Consider the following 25,028-nt stretch of genomic DNA (forward strand, 5'->3'; position numbering starts at 1 on the left):
ATTGACTGGTTTGACCTCCTAGCAGTCCAGGGGACTCTCAAGAGTCTTCTCCAGCACCACAGTTCAAAGGCATCAATTCTTCGGCGCTCAGCCTTCTTTATGGTCCAGCTCTCACAGCCATACATTACTACTGGAAAAACCATAGCTTTGACTACACGGATCTTTGTCGGCAAGGTGACGTCTCTGCTTTTTAATATGCTATCTAGGCTTGCCATAGCTTTCCTCCCAAGGAGCAAGCGTCTTTTAATTTCATGGCTGCAGTCTCCGTCTGCGGTGATCTTGGAGCCCAAATAAATGAAGTCTGTTACTGCTTCCATTTCTACCCCTTCTATTTGCCAGGAATTGATGGGTCCAGATGCCATGATCTTAGTTTTTTTAATGTTGAGTTTCAAGCCAGCTTTTGCACTCTCCTCTTTCACCCTCATCAAGAGGCTCTTTAGTTCTTCTTCACTTTCTGCCATTAGGGTGGTATCGTCCGCATATCTGAGGTTGTTGATGATTCTCCCTGCAATCTTAATTCCGGCTTGTGATTCTTCCAGCCTGGCATTTCTCATGATGTACTCTGCATATAGATTAAATAAGCAGGGTGACAGTATACAGCCTTGTCGTACACCTTTCCCTATTTTGAACCAATCGGTTGTTCCATGACCGGTTCTAACTGTTGCTTCTTGGCCCGCATACAGATTTCTCAGGAGACAGGTAAGGTGGTCTGGTACTCCCATCTCTTTAAGAATTTGCCACAGTTTGTTGTGATCCACACAATCAAAGGCTTTTGCATAGTCAATGAAGCAGAAGTAGATGTTTTTCTGGAACTCTCGTGCTTTCTCCATGATCCAGCGAATGTTGGCGATTTGATCTCTAGTTCCTCTGCCTCTTCGAAACCCAGCTTGTACATCCGGTAGTTCTAGGTTCATGTATTGCTGAAGCCTAGCTTGTAGGATTTTGAGCATAACCTTGCTAGCATGTGAAATGAGTGCAATTGTGCAATAGTTTGAGCATTCTTTGGCATTGCCCTTCTTTGGAATTGGAACATAAACTGACCTTTTCCAATCCAGTGGACACTGTTGCGTTTTCCAAACTTGCTGGCATATTGAGTGCAGCACTTTAACACCATCGTCTTTTAGTATTTTAAATAACTCAGCTGGAATACTGTCATCTCCACTAGCTTTGTTGTTAGCAATGCTTCCTAAGGCCCACTTGACTTCACTTTCTAGGATGTCTGGCTCAAGGTCAGTGATCACACCAGCATGGACATCAGGGACATTAAGATCTTTCTTGTATAGTTCTTCTGTGTATTCTTGCCACCTCTTCTTAATCTCTTTTGCTTCTGTTAAGTCCCTGCCTTTTTTGTCCTTTATCATGCCCATCTTTGCACTAAACGTTCCTTTCATATCTCCAATTTTCTTGTAGAGATCTCTAGTCTTCCCCATTCTATTGTTTTCCTCAATTTCTTTGCATTGTTCATTTAAGAAGGCCTTCTTATCTCTCCTTGCTATTCTCTGGAAATCTGCATTCAGTTGCTTATATCTTTCCCTTTCACCCTTGCTTTTCGCATTCCTTCTTTCCACAGCTATTTGTAAAGCCTCATCAGACAGCCATTTTGCTTTCTTGCATTTCTTTTTCTTTGGGATGGTTTTAGTTGCTGCCTCCTATACAATGTTACGGACCTCCGTCCATAGTTCTTCAGGCACTCTGTCTACCAAATCTAATCCTCTAAATCTATTCATCACCTTCACTGTGTACTCACAAGGAATATGATCTAAGTCATACCTGAGTGGTCTAGTGGTTTTCCCTATATTCTTCAATTTAAGCCTAAATTTTGCAGTAAGAAGCTCATGATCTGAGCCACAGTCAGCTCCTGGTCTTGTTTTTGCTGTCTATATAGAGCTTCTCCATCTTTGGCTGCAAAGTATATAATCAATCTGGTTTCGGTATTGACCATCTGGTGATGTCCATGTGTAGAGTCATCTCTTGTGTTGTTGGAAAAGAGTGTTTGCTATGACTAGCTTGTTCTCTTGACAGAACTCTATTAGCCTTTGCCCTGCTTCATTTTGTACTCCAAGGCCAAACTTGCCTGTTATTCCGATTACTCCTTGACTTCCTACTTTAGCATTCCAATCCCCTATGATGAAAAGGACATCTTTTTTTGGTGCTACTTCTAGAAGGTGTTGTAGGTCTTCATAGAAGCGGTCAACTTCAGCTTCTTCGGCATCAGTGGTTGGGGCATAGACTTGGATGACTGTGATACTGAATGGTTTGCCTTGGATACGCACTGAGATCATTCTGTCGTTTTTGAGGTTGTACCCCATTACTGCCTTTCCCACTCTCTTATTGACTATGAGTGCAACTCCATTTCTTCTAAGGGTTTCATGCCCACAGTAGTAGATATAATGGTCACCCGAATTAAATTCACCCATTCCCGTCCATTTCAGTTCGCTGATTCCCAAGATGTCGATGGTCAATCTTATCATCTCATGTTTGACCACATCCAGCTTGCCTTGGTTCATAGATCTTACATTCCAGGTACCTATACAATATTGTTCTTTACAGCATCGGACCTTCTTTTCGCTTCCAGATACATCCACAGCTGAACGTCCTTTCGGCTTTGGCCCAGCCGCTTCACTCTTTCTGGAGCTACTTGGAATTGCCCTCCGCTCTTCCCCAGTAGCATATTGGACACCTTCTGACCTGAGGGGCTCATCTTCCGTCGTCATATCTTTTAGCCTTTTAACATTGTCCATGGGGTTTTCTTGGCAAGGATACTGGAGTGGGTTGCCATTTCCTTCTCCAGTGGACCACATTTTGTCAGAACTCTCTGTCATGACCTGTCCGTCTTGGGTGGCCCTGCACGGTATAGCTCATGGCTTCACTGAGTTACGCAAGCCCCTTCGCCACGACAAGGGAGTGATCCATGAAGGGGCCATTTCACAGCAAATACTTCCTTTTCCCAAACTAACCAACATCTCTTCGTTTCAGTGAATTTCCGGGATAGGTAAGCACATGGGTGCAACAGTCCCTTGTCATCTTTTTGTAATAGCACTGCTCCAATTGCTACATCGGATGCATCTGCCTGAATTACAAAAGGTTTCCCCGGGTCTGGGTGTTTCAAAATGGGCTCTGCAGTAAATAGCCTTTTTAAGCATTCAAATGCTTCCTGGCATTCTTCAGTCCAGTTTAATGATGAACCTGGTTTCTGGGCTTTTTCTTTCTCTTTGCCTTTGGTTTTCAACAAATTTGTCACAGGCAGGGCAACCTGGGCAAAGTTGGGGATAAATTGGCGGTAAAAATTAACAAAGCCTAAGAAGGTCTGTAGTTGTCACCGGGTTTTTGGCACCTCCCATGCGACTATGTCACGGACCTTGCTGGGATCCATTTCCACCCCCTGACTCAAAATCCTGTAGCCCAAGTAGTCAATTTGTTCTTGGTGAAACTCACATTTTGACAATTTTGTATACAACTGTGCTTCTAACAATTTCTGCAACACCTTCCTCACTAATTGTACATGGTTATCCCACGTTTCAGTGTAAATTAGAATATCATCTAAATACACCAGAACCCCTTTGTACTGTATTCATGTAGCATCTCGTTAATTAACTGCATAAGGACCCCGGGTGCCCCAGACAACCCAAACGGCATCACTTGGTATTGGAAACATCCCAAGGGGCAGCAGAATGCAGTTTTCCATTCATCCCCTTCTTTGATCCGCACTCGGAAATAAGTGTCCCATAAATCCAATTTCGTAAAGATCTTGCCTTTCGCTAAGTGAGCTAGCAAGTCTTTCATCGGGGGAGCAGATATTTGTTCTCTTTGCATATGGTGTTTAGCCCCCTATAATCAGTACAGAGTCTTAGCAATCCGTCTTTCTTCTCTCTGAACAACACCAGGGCTGCTAGGGGGGATTTGGTGGGTTCTATGAATCCCTGGCGCAGGTTTTTATCGATGAACTCTCGGAGCGCCACCATTTCCTTTTGAGTCATTGAATACATTTTCGGGGTTGGGTATTTTGCACCCGGCTCTAGTTCAATTGCGCAATCCGTTGGGCAGTGTGGCAGTAACTGATCAGACTCGGTTTCGCTAAACACTTTCGCCAAGTCCTTATATTGCTCAGGGATTGAGATGCTCCCTTCTCGGGATCCTGGGTCCTGGAGCCGGGTGCCAATGGCTGCCAGTCCCAGTTCTACTGAGCACAGGGTGTCCACCTGTTCCACCTTGCACACACCATCTGGGAATGTTAGGGTCCTGGCGTGCCAGTCCACTGTGGGGTTCCACAACTCCAGCCAAGACATCCCCAGAATTAAGGGGTAACTTGCCAGATATGCCACTAGGCATTTTAAAGTTTCCCGATGTGAGCTGACTCTTAATTCAAAAGCTGCTGTGTAATAGCACACCACTTCTCCCCCCACACCAGGGTCCCATCTACTTGCCTAAACACCATGGGCACTTTCAGCCTGTGCACTTTTAGTCCCAGTCCATTTACCAGCATGGGACTTATTAAACACCGGGTGCACCCTGAGTCTATTAGGGCTGTAAACTTCGCTTTGGGAGTTGCTCTTAGCACCCTTATTTTCACCTTGGTTGACATGGGAACTCACCCAGATATCCTCAGTGGACTCATTTGGCTTTCGCTGGTCACGCCTCGGGTCTTCCACCTGCTCTCGGGCGTGCTTTAGAGCAGGTGGCTGGAGTTTTCCGCTGGCTGTTCCTCCTCTTCCTTGTCGCTTTCCATCAGCATCTGGATCGGGAACTGCTCCTCCTCTCCTGCAGCCGCTGTTTCCTTTCTCTTTGGCTTCACCAGTTTCATGGCCTTTCTGGTTTGTTTGGGTTTCACAGCTGGTTTCTGGGTCGGCTTCTTTGGGCAGGCTGAGGCGAAATGTCCCTCCTCTCCACAATGGAAGCACGACTTCCCTACCACCCGAGCACCTGTTCCGGTTTTTATGACTCTCATGGTCTGCTTTGCCACCAGCTGACAAGAAGAGCTTGCCACCTTTGGTTGGGCTGCCATTCCCACTCCCCGGATGGTTGCCAATTGCGATTCCAGCACCGAGACATGGGAAATCCATCCAGCTAGCGTGGTTGGGCACCCTCGCGCTACGGCCATTTCACACAGCTTCGAGCTTAACCCCTTCTGGAATCATTTCACTAGAAATGCTTCGGGCCAGTCGTGCAGTTTCGCCACTAGCCGCTTGAATTCCAGGGCATATTCGGTCACCAAGCAGGAGCCTTGCTTGAGTTCTATAATAGCATCTTCCGCCAGGGCATGGGCGCAGGGGTCTTCAAACCGAAACCACAGCACTGTGATGAACCCGTTGAAATCCTCCAGTTCCGGTGCCTCCGCCTCCTGTAGGTCAATTACTCACTCAGCTGTGCGACCCACCAGGTCATGAAATGTAGAAGACCCTCCATGCATCACTTTGGAACAAGCGGCCACAGCTCCCCATGCAAATTCTGCCTTGGTTCAGGAAGCTAGCCAATTCTCCCGGGTCTCCATCATACATTTTGTATGTAACTATGTTACTTACAGTTTATTAAACCCTATCTGTATACATTTGGACTAGAACACAGAATATTACAAAAATACTTTTAAACAAGCAATAAAACCTAACCAACTTTGTATCATACATATTGAGGAACAGACAGTAACTTGGCAGTATCCAATTATATGCTATAAGTGAAATCTTGTAGAATGAGGGAATTTATACCACAGATGAGAGACTGGTTTACATTTGAATATATGTTTAAAAGTATTTTTGTTTGTCTTTTAAGAAAAACCATACTGTCTAAACAATTTGCTTACTTCAATGAGAATAAACCAGAAGGTAGGCAGTCAAGAGTCCCCAGATTTTCTTAGAATAAATACAACTCTCAACCCCTTGTTATTGGCCAGGATGGCTGGAGCTGATTGGACTGAAAGCCAGAATCACCTGGAAATTACCAGGTTTTTATAAACCATATCCTCCTTTAGAACTCAAACCATCTCTTCCCTATAATAAATATGGGACCCCAAGCTCAATCATCTTCATCTGTGACAATGATAATATTTGGGAGGAGGGCACAATGGCTACACTGAATGGAACAGTTATGAAAAGGGGTAAAATTGTATAGGGCAGGGCAGAAGAATATAACCGGCAGCCCTGAAAATGCATGTAGCTCCAGAACCCTTCCAAAACCTACTTACTTACTTACTTGTTTACTTAATATATTAATTAAATCAAATTGAGAACTGAGATTTGATCCTCATACACACACACACACACCTCTCTCTTTGCCCTGGCCCTGTCATTCTACCTCCCCTGGTTTCAACAGGTTTTATGTTTTGTTTTGTTATGCTTTGTAATTATCTTGATGTCTTTACTTCTTTTAACTATAATCAGGTAATTTTCCACTGCTACTAAATTCTGTTACAACTGCACAATTTTTTAATGCTATTTATTACATTAGCATTTACAGAAGATTGAAAGGTAATTCCCAGATATTTATAGGCCCTGGTTTGTTCTATAGTTATTTCTCAATGAGTGATATGAAGACATCTATTTCTGTTTCAGAATAGCTGATAATAAGTATTTCCTCTTTGCAATACAATGCAAAAGCTTGAAGGCTCTGCCTCAATGCTGCTTGAGTTGTGAAGAGGTTGGCTGTGTCATCATTATGAAAGACAACTGAAACAGATGCGCCTATTTAGGAGGGTCGAAATTTACTAATTTCCAAAACTTGGATTACAGAATTGACATAAAAATTAAAAGGGAGAAGAGATGGTGGAGCCTTACTTTATTTCTTTTGCTTCCTGGCTCCCAGAGTTGCTCTTATAAAGACCCTGGACTCCTTGAAGCAGTGCAGTGCAAATTTTTAAGAACTACACTCAAGTGCCTCAGAATGTACCCAATTCCTTTTTCCCCATGGAATCAAGACTTGCCTCTTTAGGAGCTGGCATGAGGCTTTGTCTCCCTACATACTGGGCAAAACTGACTGTTGATTAGGGCTCTTTGTCCTCCTTTGTCAGATTCAGCCGGCACAGCACAGCACGGCAAAAGTGCCGCTCAGCTTCGCCTAGTCAATTTCACCGCCCAGGCGCTAGCAGAGAAAAAGGGGAAGTGAAACCGTGAACTGATTACTGACAGGTGGCGGTGCTTAACTCAAACCGCAAACAGATACTTTGTATCAGCGCTGGCTTCCCTCGAGCGCTGTAGACAAAGGAAAGCGCAGAGACTCTGAAGCAAAGCAATCAGCGAGCGATTGAGAACTCCTGGCTTTGCGTGCAAACAGGAAAACCCAACAAAGGCAACAACAGCACAACCCAGACGGCAATCAGAAAGACAAAAGCACTGGATTGAATCTGCCATTTGGGCGAGGGGGGATTACTGCGGGTAATCTGTAACTAAGCAACGGGGTAAAGCACGGGAACGGGGAGACTATAAAATACCATGTAAGCTATGCCAAGCCAATCCTGGCTTTGTCTGTATCTACCTACGTTATGCTTAAGTAAACTTCTTTGCTGAACCCACCTGTCATGAGAGTTTCTTTGGAGCCGAACGGGGTAAATCTTACATCCTTGACATTTTTCCAGTCATTTTGGAAAAAACCATCAGACTTTCCCTTAGATATTTTGGTCTAATTAAAGTTCAAAAGAACCAACTTTATATTGAAAAAACTTGATATTGATCTCAACAGCAATTGCAGCACAATGCTCCCTATTATGGAGAGGTGGTGGTGGTCTGGATGGAAGATTATTTATTCCAGCTTAATTAGTAATCAACATCATGCATGTACCATACTGGAAAGCCCTCTCCACATTGAGATTAAAACCCTACCATCTATGCTGATAGAAGGAAGATTCAATAACATTCCAATCAGCATCCTTGCCCATTGAGGATTCTGAGCCTCTTTTGCACCTCTTATTACAATGCCCATTTTGCACAACTTGGATCCCAGATCCAACTGCTATTAAATTGGTGTGGTTGGTCTGCTGTGGACAATGCTTGTCTCCTTCCAGTCAATGCGTCTGCCTGAATATTTAGGAAGGTAACCAACTTTTGGGCAATTGTTGTTTCTGGGGTGCGGGGGGGGCAACTGTTTTATTCTACTTATACATCACTGAATTACTACAGACTCATGGCATTACAGTATAAAACATCCACAGTAAATACAAATAAATTAAAATAACCAGTAACTAATCAAAGTAATAGCAATACGAGGATAAATTATAGGAGTGATAATGAAAACTAAAACAAATCATAACAAAACCAAATAACATGATATCAACAAATACATCAATGTAACTAATTAAAAGTGGGACAAATTAAAGACTATGAGAGTAAGCTATTCAACCAAATACTCCTCAGAAAATTTCCATCTTCAATAGCTTTTAGAACATTAGAAGAGATTGAGGTTTCTGATCAATAACTATTAATGCCAATTTCTTTCATGCCACATATAAGGTTAAGAATTTTTATAGACCCTTCTGAACTTTTAATTTGTTTAACTCTTGAACTGTTCTATTTCTTTCTTTGGATGGTGTACTTGGTTAACAGCTGGTCTGTGAACATAAATAAAGCTCAACTAAAACTAAGCATTTTTATAACAAAATGTACCACATTCCATACTTTCTTGCCAACAAGTACAAGATTAAAGCAGAAAGGGGCATGACCCTGAAGCTTACAGAATAGACATTAACATGAGACCGTGACTGCCATCAAAAAGAGTAGTAAAAGCTAGTGAATAAAACCACATGAGCTGACATCACCAGAAAATTTTTCTGCCTTCAGTTTTTGAGTTGCAAATTGTGAGGCCAGGGCAACCCAGTAGAATGATATCCTAGCATATATTTTTATTTGCCAAGTATTATGGATGAGGCGGAGTGGGTGGGTGGAGGGAAGAGATGCTGTATGGGATAGCTGTTTTCAGTGGCAGCTATATCTCTGTTAAGCTACCATATTCACCATTAGAGAAATATCAGACATTAAAAAATGCAAGTATTAGAAAACAGAAAGGAACAGAAACCTGCACCCAAAAAATGGGCAAAAAATAATTTTTGAAGAATATGACTAAAAATACGAAGCCCAGCATTTACAAAATTCTTTAAATGTAATCAAGCAAGTCCATCACTAGAGACGTATTTAGACAATTGAAGAACAAGGGAATCAAGTAATACAAAATGACAATAATAAAAGCATGGAGTTAACTAGTGTTATCAGAAAGGAAGTTGGAGGGACAGATAGGGAAAATACAAGGTGTTCATTTGAATCTACTGACCAACTGCAAAGTTCAGATGATGTCCACCCAAATACTAAAAGAATAAATTTAACCAAAATAAGTAATGCGCTCTGTAACAAGAAAGTAGTCTATGTATTGCCTATTTTTTTAAAAAAGGATCTGGGAAATTATATGCCTGCTAGCTTGAATATGTTCTTAATGCATTGACAGAAAGCTTGATTACAGATACCATCTTTTTTTATAATAACTTCATTAATTTTTTAAAAAAGAACAATAAAAACTAACAAGAACTAATATTAAGAATAAGAAAAAGAAATTAGAAAAAAGAGGATAGTAAAGATCAAGAGTGCAGAAAAAAAATAAGAGACAAAAGAAAAAAAGATTTGACTTTTGACCCTTCTTGCAACAGATCTAAGTAACAATATACATCAAACCCTTGCTCTAAATTTACAATGTAACTTCCACTATTCCAATTAACCTATATTATTTCTAATCATCAAATCCATATAACATAATTTCATTTTTTTCTGTTTCCCGCAAAAAGTCCAAAAAAGGTTTCCCGTTAGCATTAAAATTACACATCTTGTCTCAAATCAAAGCTATCAATTTCACCATCTCAACCAACTCCATCAGCTTCACCATCTGTTCTTCCTTTGTAGGTACTATCTTATCTTTCCACCTCTGTGCACATAAAAGTCTTGCTGCTGTTATCATGTATAAGAACAAAGGTCCATAAGATTTTTCCAATTGTTTGTCCATCATGCCCAAAAGGAAAATCTCTGGTTTTGATTGAATATTAATCTTTAAAATCTTCTCTATGAAAATATGTATCTCATTCCATTTTTTTTCACTTTTATAAGTCCACCAGAGATGATAAAATGTCCCTTCTTGTTCCCGTTTCCAACTTATATTCGAAGTGCCTTTGTACATTTAGATAATTTTTATGGCAACAAATACCAGTGATACATCATTTTATAAAAATTCTCCTTAAGGTTAAAACATAATGTGAATTGCAGTTCTTTCTGCCACATATTTTCCTCTGTAAGCTATACCCAAAGTTTTTAGCCCATTTTATCATACAGTCTTTAACTTGTTCACCTTTGGTCTCTAGTTGCAATAAAAGTTTATACATCTTTGCAATAACATGTTCATCATTAGTACATAATTCTGCTTCAAATTCAGTTGTAGATTATAGATACCATCTAACCGTCAGAAGATCAAACTTGCAGAAGGAAAATCAGTATGGCTTCTGCAAAGACAAATCTCCCTAATCCTTTACAGTTCCTTCGTAGTGTCAATGAGCATACAGGTTAAAGGGACAATGTTTATTTCACTCTTAAAACCCATTTTTATAAAGAAATGCCTAAACAGAGTTTATGTAGTGTTCAATCCAAATTTCCAATATGTATTTCTTCATGATGACTGTGGTACATCTATATACAGAGATAATTAAGTTCCAATTCAAACATACAAAACTGTTGGGAATATGAGGCACATATAAATGCTTCCCATTTCCCCCATTTCACAATGTCCAAAGATGGTCACATTTCTGCCTTTCCTTATATCTTGGATGTTCTTTCATGTTCCGGACAAAGTTTAGACATACCTTATCTCCATAAATCTGTTCTTTCCTTTGAAGTTTTTTTCCCTTATGTAGTTACAACACTGTTTAAGGGATTTACAGTAGCTTTACTCCTGCCTCCAACAAAGGCTGCTGTAGCAGTATATTGTTACTGTAGGCTAGATCTGCCTTGTGCTTTTTAATGAGACCCTTTAGACTTTCAGGTTTCATTCTGCATAGTTTACTAAGGAAGAAGTAAAAGAAGGCTCTTTTCCATTAGTGAAGTGGGGCAATAGAAGAGAGCATTTGTTTCTCTTATCCTCCTGGCGTTTCAGTTTTTGTCATTCAATATGCCAACAAAGGGAGATAATAAAGGGATTCAGGCTCCCTTCAGATTTACTGTCCTCCGTTAAAACTGCCAAGTCAGGCAGGCTATTTCTGAAGTCAAACAATGACATTGGTGCCAAAGTATCTTTGGTTGCCCAATAATATGCTAATAGCAAAGCTTCAAACAAAAGCATTATGAATCTTCACTTTCAGGAACTTTATAAGACATGCATCTGATCACCAAAAGAGAAAGGGAAGATTGGTAAAGCAGCAGCAGCACTTCCATTGAAAAAACACCACTTCTTTGTTTTAAGAATGATCTTAAAAATGTTAAAAATCGTATAAGTGGTCAACTGCAGGGGGAAAATAAGGGAGCTATTCCACTGTAGTTCCTTAAAAAAGGGACTACTGCATAAAACTGATAAAACCTAAACCAGTTTTAACAGACTCTATATTATAAAATGATGACCACCTTATTGATTATCTGAAATGCTAAATATCTAACTGAGAAATAGTAATCTAATGTCATATGCCAATATATATGTATGGTGTGTTCAGTCTGAAGTTAACTGCTGGCCAGGCCTTAAAAACAGTATCCAGAGGGGGCTACATTTTGTAAGGATCTCTGGAGGGGCATAATGTTCTACATAGAAAGACCTTGAAATCATGGTACAAGGATTCCAATTTCAGTGGAACACCCAGATACAATACTTCATTCTTTGCTATTGGAATGCAAAGCATTTATATAGGAGCAAACAAATAAACACTCAGGGAAAACAAGCAAATACACCTAAACCTATTCAACTCCTTACATCAGAATAGTTTCTGTACCTCTTCCAGCAATTTTGTTGATTTCAGCTTCTTTAAGCCACATTGTGTTTATAAATTTAAATGCCTCCAATAGTTCTAGGTGGGTGTTCCAAGGAAGGCCAAAGTATGTTTAAGGATATGTCCAAACTGTGGTCCACTGACCATTGGCGATCTATCAGGTGATCTGCCACAATTTCCATGCATTCACCACCAATCAGCTGAACAGATATAGCTGCTCAACTACTGAACTCCCAGCTCCTCCATTCAGTTAGCTGACAAGGCCAGAATCACTTACCAACTTAGACCTCCTCTAACCATGTTCACCAACAGTCACCTGGTGTAATGGATCAGTAACTGAAAACTGGTGCAATGAAGTATAGAAGTATTAATACTTACAGCAACTTGAGTACTAACATTTAGAAAACTGACAATAATGAACAGAACTTGAGTGTAGTTACCAACCTGAATTCACATGTGCTATGAAACTCTGATCTTGCGGAAACAACACAAAGAGAAAGATATAAATAGGAACTACAATGATTCTCTGTAGCAGGGAGGCTGGTACAGTAGCAACAAATCCAACTGCTCCTTAGAACTCAACCTCAACCACAGGGTCTCACACCCACTTATCTGTAGCACAGAGCCCCTGAAAGCCATTACGACTCCCCAGATGACAAAACTATCCCAACCCCATTATTCTAAAGTTGTAAGTGGTGCTAGGTTTGAAACCCAGGTGGGAATATCTCTTCTTCATTTTTAAACCATATCTCATACCACTTCTACTGCAATCAAAGCACTGAGTCAGACGTAGCCTGGGGACATTTTTACAGGGGCTACAACTACCTAAAATTGGAACCACAGCTAGGCCTCTAAAATGTAAATACTAGCTTTTTAAACTCAGGCATTAAGATGTTTTCAAAAACCAGATACTGAAATCCACATATGTGATTCTTGCTAAAATGTTGAGAGTTCTGGTTCTTATGCAGCTTTCACAGCAAAACAATGAACAGTCAATATGTTAGTTAATGCTGCAAACTGAGTTTTAGATATTGAAGTAAACTGTAATAACTACTTGCCCCAAAGAAGTGTAGAACTAGAATTGGCTGCCAAAGGTCCTGTGTTGTTCAAAACTGCTTGAATAGTAAGAAGCAACAATCGAACAGCCAAAGAAAAAAAACAAAGATACTTTCAGAAAATGCAAACCCAGTTAGCATTAGCTTCAAGGAAGACTGAGTTAATATAGGAGTGCCACATGACCTGACTACTTCATAGCTCAGCTTTGTTATTTAACAATTTCTCAGCCTGTACAATTGCTAAACACACTGAAGGACAGATGCTTTCTGACCACACAATCTATTTCTGCTCATCTTTCAGCCCTCATCTACCCTTCCATGACTTCTGCTGTGCAATCTCTTACATCATAACACAATTCTCTGAGATCAGTGAAGTCTGTCACTGCCCAAATTATCATGGTCTATTTATTGTATTTAAATAGACTGGATTTGCAGGCAGATACATTTATGTTACACTATAGCATAGACTTACCCAATCTGAAGCTTTCCAGGTGAATCTGTCAGGCCTAGCCCAAGAAACTCCAAGAGACAATGCCAATTCAGTCCAGCTATGTTTATTAGCTACAACCTCTAGCAAGAATCTTCCCAGACTAAAACCCCAGTTCCCAAAGTCCTCCAGCCACAACAGTGTGAATTCCTCAGGGAGGTGCCAGTCTCATCCTCTTGTTCCTCCCACACGGTTCTGGCGAGCTAAGAAAATGTTTATATCCCTGAGCTTGGCCTTCATAATTCCATTCCATCACAGAATCAGAACTACAATTCTCAAAAATTTATGCTAGTAAAGATTATGCTAACTGGGATTTCTGGGGAGTTTTATTACCAAAATATTTGGATGGCAATGCAAGATTAGGGATAGGCTTCAACAGCATATCATTCCCAGCAGAACCTGTTATTGTTTTCAGAAGCTGTAACGTTGTAATTTTAATCATATTCTGTATGCTTAATTTGAGATGATCACAATTACAATGGAAAGTGGGTAATCAATGTTATAAATAAATAAAAAAAATTAGTTGCCTCTGGAAGCAGCAAGGATCTTTTTTTTTTTTTATCCGCACTCAGTCGTTACCAACTCTACAGTGACTGCTTGGACGAGTCCTTGCAGTTTTCAAGGCAAGGTGTTTTTTTCGGAAGTGGTTTGCCAGTGCCTCCTTCCTAGAGCAGAGCCCAGCTGGCGAGCGCAGGTGGTGGGGTTTTCCATTGCTTCGCACCTTTTTCAGGTGTGCGCAGCTTCCGTGCTACCGGCAACTGCTCCTGACTCCTTTTTGCAAGGTGCCACTAGCATTTTTCCTCCCACCGGAGTGAGAGTACCCATTTATCTACTCACGTAAGTTTTCAATCTGTTGGGTTGACAGGAGCTGGGGAGGAAACAGGAGCTCACTCTGCTGCGCGAAAGCTGGGCTCGAACCACTGAAGTATCAACCATTTCTGGCCGGCAACTTTCAGCGTCATTATCTACACTGTTGCAATACAAGAGCTTTTGTTTTTCTATTCCTAGAATTGAAATTGAAATTTCTGTAAATCTATGAGTTATTCTATTCCCCTCCTTGAAATATCTCCAAAAGGATAAAATTGTGCTGCTGAAATTTGGCTTTATGCTATTATTTTTCAGTGGGACAATATTAGGGATACGTTGCATGGGATGGGATGCTAGGGGACTTCATAAAGCTCCCTGGTTGCCCACCTTTGCACAGTGTTGTGGAATGAATAACTGGGAGGATACAGATTCAGCCATCAAAGGGTTCTAAGCATTTTCATTTCCATGTTCAAAATCATATTGGTAGTGGGTACTATTATGAATGAAGTAAAGACATCTGGAAGAGAGGGATCCATCAACATAGTTGTCTCAAGTTATATTATCAGTAGAAATACATTTTCCATCTCTAATTGCCTCAACTTTCTTCAGGCTATAGAGGTTGACATCAAGAGGAATTTATAACATCAGCATGATTAAAAGATGCTAAAGCTTGCAGTACAGCAAACAAAAGCTGTACTGTCTATTTATCAGGAAAAAAGAGGAAGCAGCACTGGACAGTTAAGAGACTTCATACTATCTTCCAACATGGAGGGCCAACATTGCATATTGCTATTCTTTTCTGCGCTTGAAGGCTCTACTGGATCCATAGTTTCCCCTCTCCAATAGTAGATAAATAAAAAGGACAAAACCATCAATAAGTCACAACCACTGGGTACATATAATCCTGTTAGGAAAAAAAAGTATGGAACATAACTCTCTTTAATCTTCTGAAACATGGACAGGAAATGATGTTGTGGTATTCTTAGAAGACCTACAGAAATAGGATGTGTGAAGACTCTGTATTTCCTCTTTGACCATACATTGCTCTCAAAACAGAGACCCCAATTTCTTCCATCTGGAAGTAGTGTTATGAATTTCCGTATGTGTAGATCAGGGGATATCAGTGCAATACTCACAGGGAACAAGGCATCTGTCAGACCTAAAAATGTTTCCCTGCAATTCCACTTAAAATTTTTTCAAAATTAAAAATAATGTTTGGCAGTTTCACATGAAAGCTTGACTATTTTAATGGGGGTGGGGTGGGGTCTGGGGCCAAAAACATTAAGGTGGAAGTACAAAATACTTGAGAATCCCATTCCTGCACACAAAATGATATCTAATTTGCTCTTTTACAATTACATGCTACTGCAATATTGGCGATGGGGAGCAAATAAATCAACATAAATATTACGAACATTATCACGGGAAACTGCAGGTACAAGTGGCTTTCAAGAAAATTCATGTGGTTTAGTTTGTATATCCCAGCCAAAAGATTCATCATACAAATTCCCCAAGCTGATATGATACATTTACAGTATTTCAGCATATTATTAATCATGCAGATTAATATGATTGTATAACTATTTTAATTCCATTAAAAAAACAAACATTGTTGACCCCATTTCTATAGAATCCACAGAAATGGGCTCCATGTCACAACAACAGTCATTAAAACCCAAATTATTTCAGAAAATCTATTTCTTGTCGAATGAGAATAATCTTTACTTATAAGAATGAGAATAATCTTTACTTATCAATGGATAACCATTATGAACTTATGCTACTACTGGTAGATTTCACATTACAGTTAGTTAGTGACATATGAGCTCACCCATGCTCATCTTGATTGGCAAATTTTCTCTGCTTGCAGCTTCCACTAGGTGTCTTCTAACTTCCATCATACCTTCCTTCTGTTTTAGATTCATTAAGGACTCCCACAGAACTCTAGCAGCTGGATCTCTGTTAAAAAAAGGAAAAGTGCCCAAGTTATACTAAACATCTGTTAAAATCAAACAAGTTTCTCCAAGATTAGTGACTTCCATATTATAGAACACTGTATATTTTTAAGTATAGAAATATTGTCCAACTTTTAAAACAATAGTTGCCCTGCTTTTGTCTGTTAAGAATCTAGGGACTGATAACATGACTATCAGATAAGCATGGTTTTATTATAAACTGGGCATTTACTAGCAGCAATTTAAACCCAAGGTCAGGTTGAAGACCAATGTTACTGATTCACTATCCCTACTCTACTTACTACTTAAAAACTGGTTGCTTTCCTGATCTACACTGTGCCAAAATTTCTAGGAACTTTCTTATGGATTCCGGTTTGAAAATGAAAATACACCAGACTGCAATCAGCATGTATATGTGCTACCTTGAGCATAAAGATCACATTGTGAGGATTAGGGCCAGAATCTTTCTGGGATACCTTTAAGGAACAGGGAAAAAAGCAAATAAAAACTTTGCAGGAAACATTTAGTTTTTATATAAGATGGGTACAAAAAACTAATTTGCTTCTTGCTTGTCTTCATTTATGAAAGACATGAACAATCCTGTGAAAATGGATTTCAGAAGGGATCCAAGTCAGTCATGCTTACAAAACAAGTCACAGACGTTCACACTTAACTTCTTGACTCAACAGCAAATGTCAGTTCCCGTCTGAACAAATAACTTTTTTTTTTTAAAGATTTATAACAACATAATGTACTTTTGGTCAGATGAATAGACTACAATACACATCTGTCTCTATCTCAATTTTTATTTTATTCCAACAGGCAAAATATCATGTAATGTTCCTTACAACATCTTCATTCCAAAAATAATATTTGAAAGGAAAATAATTCCAGCAAGGAATGCTAATTTCAATTACACAGGCCATTCTGAATTGAATAGTATCACCATAGTGACATCTTTTTACAATAACTCTTAATAAACCAATTACAGTGATCTCTATCTGCTTTAGATAATTCATTAAGATCTATCTACAGCTATGGAGAATAAGCCTCATGGATCTCAGTAAAATTTAATTCTGAGTTAACCAGCTATTTGCAGCAATTCTTCTGTGTTGATTTGTAAGATCTGTGGTCAATATGTTAAATGATTTTACCACTGAGATAAATGCTTTTTCCACTTCTTGATTCATCGCTTTTCAAATACTTGACCCCATCCCATGAACCTTCATGGACTCAGCATGATTAGATAAAAGCATTACTGGAAACTAGGAACAGTCATTTCTATGCAGAAAATTAGCTACTACAGGAGCTACTACTCTAGCTGTATGTGTATATCTCAATTCCTGGGTTAAATCTTAGGTCTGCACAAAACTCCCGCCATTTTGTGTAACAGAGTTTATGCCATGTTTTCCCAGAGTGGAACATGCACCATCTTTACATGCAGATATGCACATGTACATCTCTTTGCTTCCCACCTTGCCAACTTCAGCCCTCACAAACAGCACATTCCAAGTGCACGGTCTACGAAACAGACAAGAAACACTCTGATAGAACATATCACTTCAACTCTTGATGTCTCAGAATACTGCATTTGCATTATTAGAGATGATCTGATTGGTTATTTTAGCAACCATCTAGATCAATGTGTCTCAACCTTAGCAACTTTAAGATATATGGACTTCAACTCCCAGAATTCCCCAGCTAGTCATGCTGGCTGGGGAATTCTGTGAGTTGAAGTCCGCGTATCTTAAAGTTGCTAAGGTTGAGAAGCACTGATCTAGATGAACCCAGCCTGGTCTAAAAGACCCAAAGGCCACACATTTGTGTTCTGGTTGACTTTACTGGGGCAGACTGGCTGCACTTTGGCTATAAAAGAATTCTGGAGGACATTCCTCCAGAGGGGAAAGCTTTCAAAGGACAATTCTGAAAGCACAAAAATATCATTTTTCAGAATATTTGCCAAGTTCTGAGGTCCTTAGCCAGATAAAAGGGATTCAGCCTAGGAATTAACATTTTAGCAAATGATAGTGAATAGTTCCCGAAAATTTTAAGGATGTTTTCTGAAGATTACAGTATGTCATATCAGCTTTTTGTCTTGTGCTTTATTTCAAATTATGTCCCTTGCCATAATGACTTCTGTTTCAAGTAGCATCTTAAATAGAATTTATCCTGGTCTGAACTTAATGCCAACTGCTATTTGCTGGAAACTAAACAGGAAACTTAATCTTATCATAAACTGAAGCTGTTTTAATGAAAAGGGAGTTATGTACTGAACAGTGATTATGATTTAATTAAATGTAAAATTGAAAATTGTTCTAGGGAAATATGTTCATGTCCTTGTGAAGTGAACTTTCCAAAAAGCAGCAATAAGTATATGATTACTAATTTCTGGCATGGGCTTGACATATTTACAGATTTGCATAATAAATGTATGTCTTAGTCAAAGTAATAGATAAGAAAGGGATCTCGAGAAGAAATACCAAAGTACAGCAGTGTCTCTGCATATACATTTCCAATATTCTGTCTTGCTCCAGTGCAGCCAAGAAACAAATAAAGGACAGAACTTTCCACTTAGAAACAGATTTGATTCTTAATTAATCTAGCAAACAAAAGAATGAAGCTGGTTCAGACCAAGCATCCAAAGTGACCCTCAAATATAGGCTTTTAATTTCATCAATCAAAGCAAATTATTGCTTTTTAATTTATTTGGGAACTATACTGAAATGGGAGCAAATTTTTTTATTGCATAAAATCATTAGAAAAAAACAATTACATATATTATTTTATTTATACATCAAATTTGTCACATAAATTTCTTCATTATGTAATATTTCTTTATTAAATAAAGAAAAATACTTGCATTAAAAAGTTAAGAAAGCATTCATATTTACTCTCCTTTCCACCCCCAAAATTTTTCTCAAGTACAAATTCGAAAGATTTGATCAAACTGCTTGAAGGTCCTCTACTTTGTCCATTGTTGCAAACAAACATTGACAGTTCACAAATGTAAGTAATCCATTGCTGCAAGTCAGGTGTTCTCCTAATGTTATATTCTTTTGACCATTCCCTAAGCATGAAAGATCCACCATCCTTGATGTCTTGGTATCTTGGTAGATTCAGAATGGTTGTGTATACTGACAAGCTGAATATCCTTAACAATTATTGTTTGTATTGTATGGAGAAAATGCTGAGTTGCTGGTAGAGAAGAAAAGTCATTTCCAACTAATATTAGACAATTGGATCATGCAATGAGATGGATATGAAAAGTAATATACTGAAGGTAATAGTGCTTGACAGGGGCAACGGAGTAAAGAATTATGAGGTACTCATAAATGAAAAAAAATGGATGAGGTGATCCAATGGTCTGGGGTGAGCTGTATATCTCCACCCCAGGCTGTCTAAGTGATGCCATTGAAGTCTTATCTCAGTGTCTGGAGGCTGTGGGGGCTGAAATGGGGCACAACAGGCTTCAGCAAAACCCAAGAAGGACTGAGTGGCTTTGGGTCTGGACATCCTGGTTATGGAGAACTTCCATCTTTGCTTCTGGATGGATAGCACTACCTCAGAGCCAGCGGACAATCTCCTGGACTTGCAGCTCCTGCTTGGACGGCAGGTGGGAGCCATGGCTAGGAGGGCCTTTGCACAGCTTGGTATTATGCATCAGTTGTGCCTATTCCTGGACTGGGGGGCCCTGCTCATGGCCACTCATACCCTCATGACCTCCCATTTGGACTACTTCAATGCAGTCTACATGGGGCTTGAACAGCATCTGGAAGCTTCAGCTAGTATAGGATGCAGCAGCACAGGCAGTTAATGGTGCCTGTTATTTGGCATACAGCATGTGGCACCACTACTGCACAAGCTGCACTGGCTACCAGTTTGCTTCCAGGTGCAATTCAGAGTGCTGGCAGTCATCTTTAAAGCCCTATATGGGTTAGGGCTGGGTTACTTACAGGACCATCTCTTCCTTGTTACTTCTACCCATCCTGTCTGATCCAGCAGGAGAGGCATGTTGGGGTTCCATCAGCCAAGGAGCGTTGGCTGGCAGGGCCCCGAAGAAGAGCCTTTTCTGCCATGGCACCCACCCTCTGGAACATAATCCTGCCTGAGACTAGGTGGGCCCCCACCCTGCTGACTTTTCGTGAGGCTTTGAAAACCTGGTTCTGTGCCTGAGCCTGGGGCCCTGGATGTGGGACAGCGGCTGTGTCTTGGCTATGTTGAGGGCTTTTTATGATTCTCTAGCTACTGTGCATCATTTTTTGCTTTATTTTAATATATCTATATATTTTAATTGTTTTAATGTTGCAAGCAGCCTAGAGTCATGTACTTGAGGTGGGAGGTTATATAAATTGAACAAATAAATAAATACCTAGAATAACTAGCTGAATGTGTATATCCTGAGGTTTAAAGAATAAAAGGCAATCTATAGAATGATGTAAGGATGCGATAGAATGAAAGATGGTTTGCAAGGAAAAAGGGTATAGGAAGACACAGTGAATAATGTGGGTGTGAATTAAATTAGATTAGCAAATTAGATTAAGATTTCCTTTTCTTTTTATTATCTACTGCCTTGAATTTACTTTGCTTATTATTCCTTACTTTCTTCTGTACTCTGCATGGAATAGTACAATGGGCTAATGTCACAGAACAAAAACTAATAGCATATGGATTTTCAGCAAGGTTTGTATGATCCTTGGAGAATGATCATGCCAAACATACAGTGGAACCTCGAGTTACGAATTTAATCCATTCTGTGACTCTGGTTGCAACTCGAATTGGTCGCAACACAAGGCAAATCTTCCCATAAGGTTCAATGTAATTACCGTTAATCCGTTCCAGCGTCCGTGGACCACGCATCAGGGGCGGAAAAACGGTCGCGGACCACACGGCAGGGCGGAAAAACGGCCGCGGACCACGCGGCAGGGCAGAAAAATGGCCGGGACCACGTGGCATGGGCGGAAAAATGGCCACGGAGCATGTGGAATGGGCGGAAAAATAGCCGCGGACCATGTGGAACGGGTGGAAAATGGCCGCAGACCACGTGGCATGGGAGGGAAAATGGCCGCGGATCCGGTTCATAACTCGAGGTGGTTCGCAACACGAGGTAAATTTTTGGGGCCGGAGCTGGTCGTATCTCGAAAAATTCGTAAGGAGGGGCGTTCGTAACTAGAGGCACCACTGTATATTTTTACAAAGATTAAATGATCCTGAGTTCCAGATGGAAATAAACAGCTTGGCACAGAGGAACAGGACTTATGACAAAGGGTTTTGGGGAAATGGCCAGCTATTCCTCTCTACTTATATTTCTCAAATTAAGGAAAGCTTTGTCTGGGCTAGGCATAATATTTTGCCCTCAGCTTTATTACATATAAAAATATTCTAAGATCCCATGTGAGAAATGGGTTTGCCCATGTGGAACCAGGGAATGTTTAAGTAATCCATCATGTGATATTTTACTGTAGTACCTATACAGATATTTATAATGCCTATATCTTAGCTCCACTTTGTCAGTATCATAGAAGAACAGGCGATTTTTATAAAAGTTTATCTTTTTTCAGATTTCACATTCTCTACCACTTGGATTATAGCAAAATATAGCAGCAGTGAAAATGAGACATCAGCCTGTTGCAAGACCTCCCATAGTTATAACACAGTTTACTTGCTTACCACCTTGAGGATATTCAATGTTTTGTTTTATCTTACTGTTTTTAGTAGTATTTTCTACTTCTGGTCTTTGGCCATAATAAAGTATTCATGTACATATAATGTGAAAGTTGCTGGCCAGAAATGGTCGACGCTTCAGCGGTTCGAGTCCAGCCTTCGCGTTAGCAGGGTGAGCTCCTGTTTCTTCCCCAGTTCCTGTAAACCCAACAGTTCGAAAACTCAAGTGAGTAGATAAATGGGTACTCTCACTCCGGTGGGAGGAAAAATGCTGGCGGCGCCTTGCAAAAAGGAGTCGGGAGCAGTTGCCGGTAAGCGTGAAAAACCGTGCGCGCCCGAAAAGGGCGCAAAGCAACGGAAACCCCGCCTCCTGCGCTCACCAGCTGGGCTCTGCTCTAGGAAGGAGGCTCTGGCAAACCACTTCTGAAACAATTGCCTTGAAAACTGCAAGGACTCGTCCAAGCAGTCACTGCAGAGTCGGTAACGACTGAGCGCAGATTAAAAAAAAAAAATGTATCTGTAGGGATTTCAGACCCAAATATAGCAACAGTGGGATTCCAACTTCTAAACTGTAACTCCAGTAACAAGGCAATTGCATTGAACCCTTGTTGAACATACATATTCAAGATATATAAAACAGAATTTTCTCTTGGATTAACTTCATTTTAAAATTAAAGTTTTAAAAATGTCATGGACCTTATATTGACTTTCTATTGATTAAAAAACCCAGAATGTTTAAGCTGATTAGCATAACGTTCATATAAATAATGAATTTTAATTTCATTAACTTCTTTCAATTTCTGGTAAAATGGAAACATCTTGTAAATTTCTTTCAATTTCTTGTAACTGTGGATCTTCAGAGACACCAATGGCATCTTGACCAAATGGCCAAGGTGAATAACCCCCCCCACCCCCCCAGAAACCACCCACTCTCAGGTAAACAAAACTTTAAATTCTATAAAGTGTTTTAAAATGCTTAGATCAGAACTAAGTGGGTCCAAAACAACAAAGTTGTGAGAGGCCAATTTACTCAAAAAAGCAGTTTTATCAGCTATTTTTAAACCAGAGTATCCTCTAATACCAGCTTTTCATGACTAGAAGAATGACAGTTCTCTCCATAACCTAATATATATCATGTCAGCAGTTGGCACCATGGGTCAGCATTGTCTGGGATGTGAAAGGTTAAGGCTCGTTACTACTTGAATCCAGGGAATATCAGGCTGCAGGCTAGACTGGGAAAGTGATAAAACATCCCAGTTCAAGCATCCCAAAGGGCAAAGACAAACTTTTGCTACCAAGTTAACAACACAGACATGTCTTTGAAGTCACCATGAGTCATTTCCTCTTTTTACAGTATATCTTATATTAGGTGTGGACTGAATCTGATCCCCAAACAAGTAAATAACCCCAATATTTGTATTGTCGAAGGCTTTCACGGCCGGCATACGATGGCTGGTGTGGGTCTTCCGGGCTGTGTGGCCGTGTTCTGGGGCACAGAGAGAACTGCTCCTGTCTGTGCTCCTGCACTCTGAAGATGCCGGTCACAGGTGCTGGCAAAACGTTAGGAAACAAAACCTCCAGAACACGGCCACACAGCCCGGAAGACCCACACCAACCCCAATATTTGTCAGGACTTTTTGGGGGTGGAGGGTCACATAAAAGCTTTCAGGTTTAGCCAACAAAGGGGCTGAATTCTGAAGTTCCTTATACCAGCCAATAGTCAAAGCTAAAATAAAGACCCAGTGACAAACCCGAAATTATGAAAAATGAAAACACCTTTCCTAAAATGTGATTATAGTTTACACAATGAAAATTTAAGAAATGATTCTTCCAGAGAAAGTAATTTAATGTTATATAATTAGCTTGAAAAAGTATGCAGAAATAAATATAGAAAGGCCTCTTAAAACATAAAAATCAGCCTTGGTGTTAAATTCATCTTAATCATATTTATCTTATACAAAATACTCAAAGGAATATTGGACCATCTGTGTATGTCGTCTTTACTTGTGACAATGCATCAAACTTGTGACTATCTGACCATAAGTGGTTTGGCTTCCATCAGGAGGCACCCTCCTGGCTGTCATACTAGCTGAGAATTTTGGGAGCTTGAGACCCGACACCTGTGTGGAGGATATCAGGTTGGAGAAGGTTGTTCTATGCTAGGTAATATAGAGGCCTTTGCTCCATGCGTACCTGCTTCATGATGAGAAAGCTGAACATTTGATAGCCTAGAGATAGACAACCTGCTGCCTTCCAAATGTTTTGCCAACCAAGGCAAGGAATGATAAAGACAAAGATGATGATGATAATTTAAAAAGTGACTATGCTGCCAACTTTCAGAGTCTCACAACAATTTACAATGATAGGAACTGTACAGTAGTTCAAATCAGCTGGAGGACATCAGCTTGCATATACCGCTTTAGGCATTTATTAATAATCTGTCAGAACACTGTTGTACTAAATCTTCACTTCAGCATGATAGTAATGGTAAATAGGGTAGAGAAAGAGAGGAACTTCCGTCCTCTCCCTGGCTTGTGAATTTGACAGGCTGTTCATTAGTTCAATGTGCAGCTCTTTGAAAATACCCAAGCCCCCTCCTTTTTCTCCTTTCTGGTTAATGTAACCATTCCCAATGCATGCTGCAGCTTTGTAGTAACAATGGAAGATCACAGGATTCTGGGTGAATTTCCAATAACACAATGCCCGAGCAATTGCTATGGGGAAATCTCAGCACAGTAGGGCTGTTGAAGATGGAACTAATTACTTATCTTCTTTAACTGGTTAAATCTAAATACATATGCATATTTATAAACTTCGTATAAACTACTGGAGAGATTGAAAAAAATGTTACCTATAAAACTGTGGTATAGTAACTTATTTCACAAATGCATGATAAAGTTAGAACAGCAAAGCACCAAGTTATTTGTACTTCCAAAATGTATTTTAAAATGTATAGTACACCCTCAGCTACTAATGCTAGGTGCTTATTCAGGATATCAGTTAATCTAGAACATGAATTTTATAGGTTTGATTGAGATGGAAGTGGATTTTTTCTTCTTTCCCAGCATTTTCATACTGTGTTATATAGGGCTACATTCATAATTATGTAGCTGGGCAGAGAAAGTTTTGCTTGTTTGAAC

General features: G+C 39.9%; 1 protein-coding gene across 2 annotated transcripts in view; it reads right to left on the reverse strand.

Annotated features, from left to right (window-relative positions):
- The window catches only part of SCFD2 (sec1 family domain containing 2), a 199,878-nt gene that overhangs the window by 139,239 nt on the left and 35,611 nt on the right, over positions 1-25,028 (reverse strand). For both annotated transcript variants that reach the window (XM_088130741.1, XM_088130747.1), the window contains exon 3: positions 16,104-16,231. In XM_088130741.1, coding sequence (XP_087986867.1) covers positions 16,104-16,231 — 128 coding nt within the window. The remainder of the gene's footprint in view (positions 1-16,103; positions 16,232-25,028) is intronic.

This window comes from Python bivittatus, unplaced genomic scaffold, assembly GCF_059951505.1.
Source record: "Python bivittatus isolate LINGU-HERP-01145 unplaced genomic scaffold, Pbiv_v1 ctg000070_np1212, whole genome shotgun sequence".
NCBI lineage: Eukaryota > Metazoa > Chordata > Lepidosauria > Squamata > Pythonidae > Python > Python bivittatus.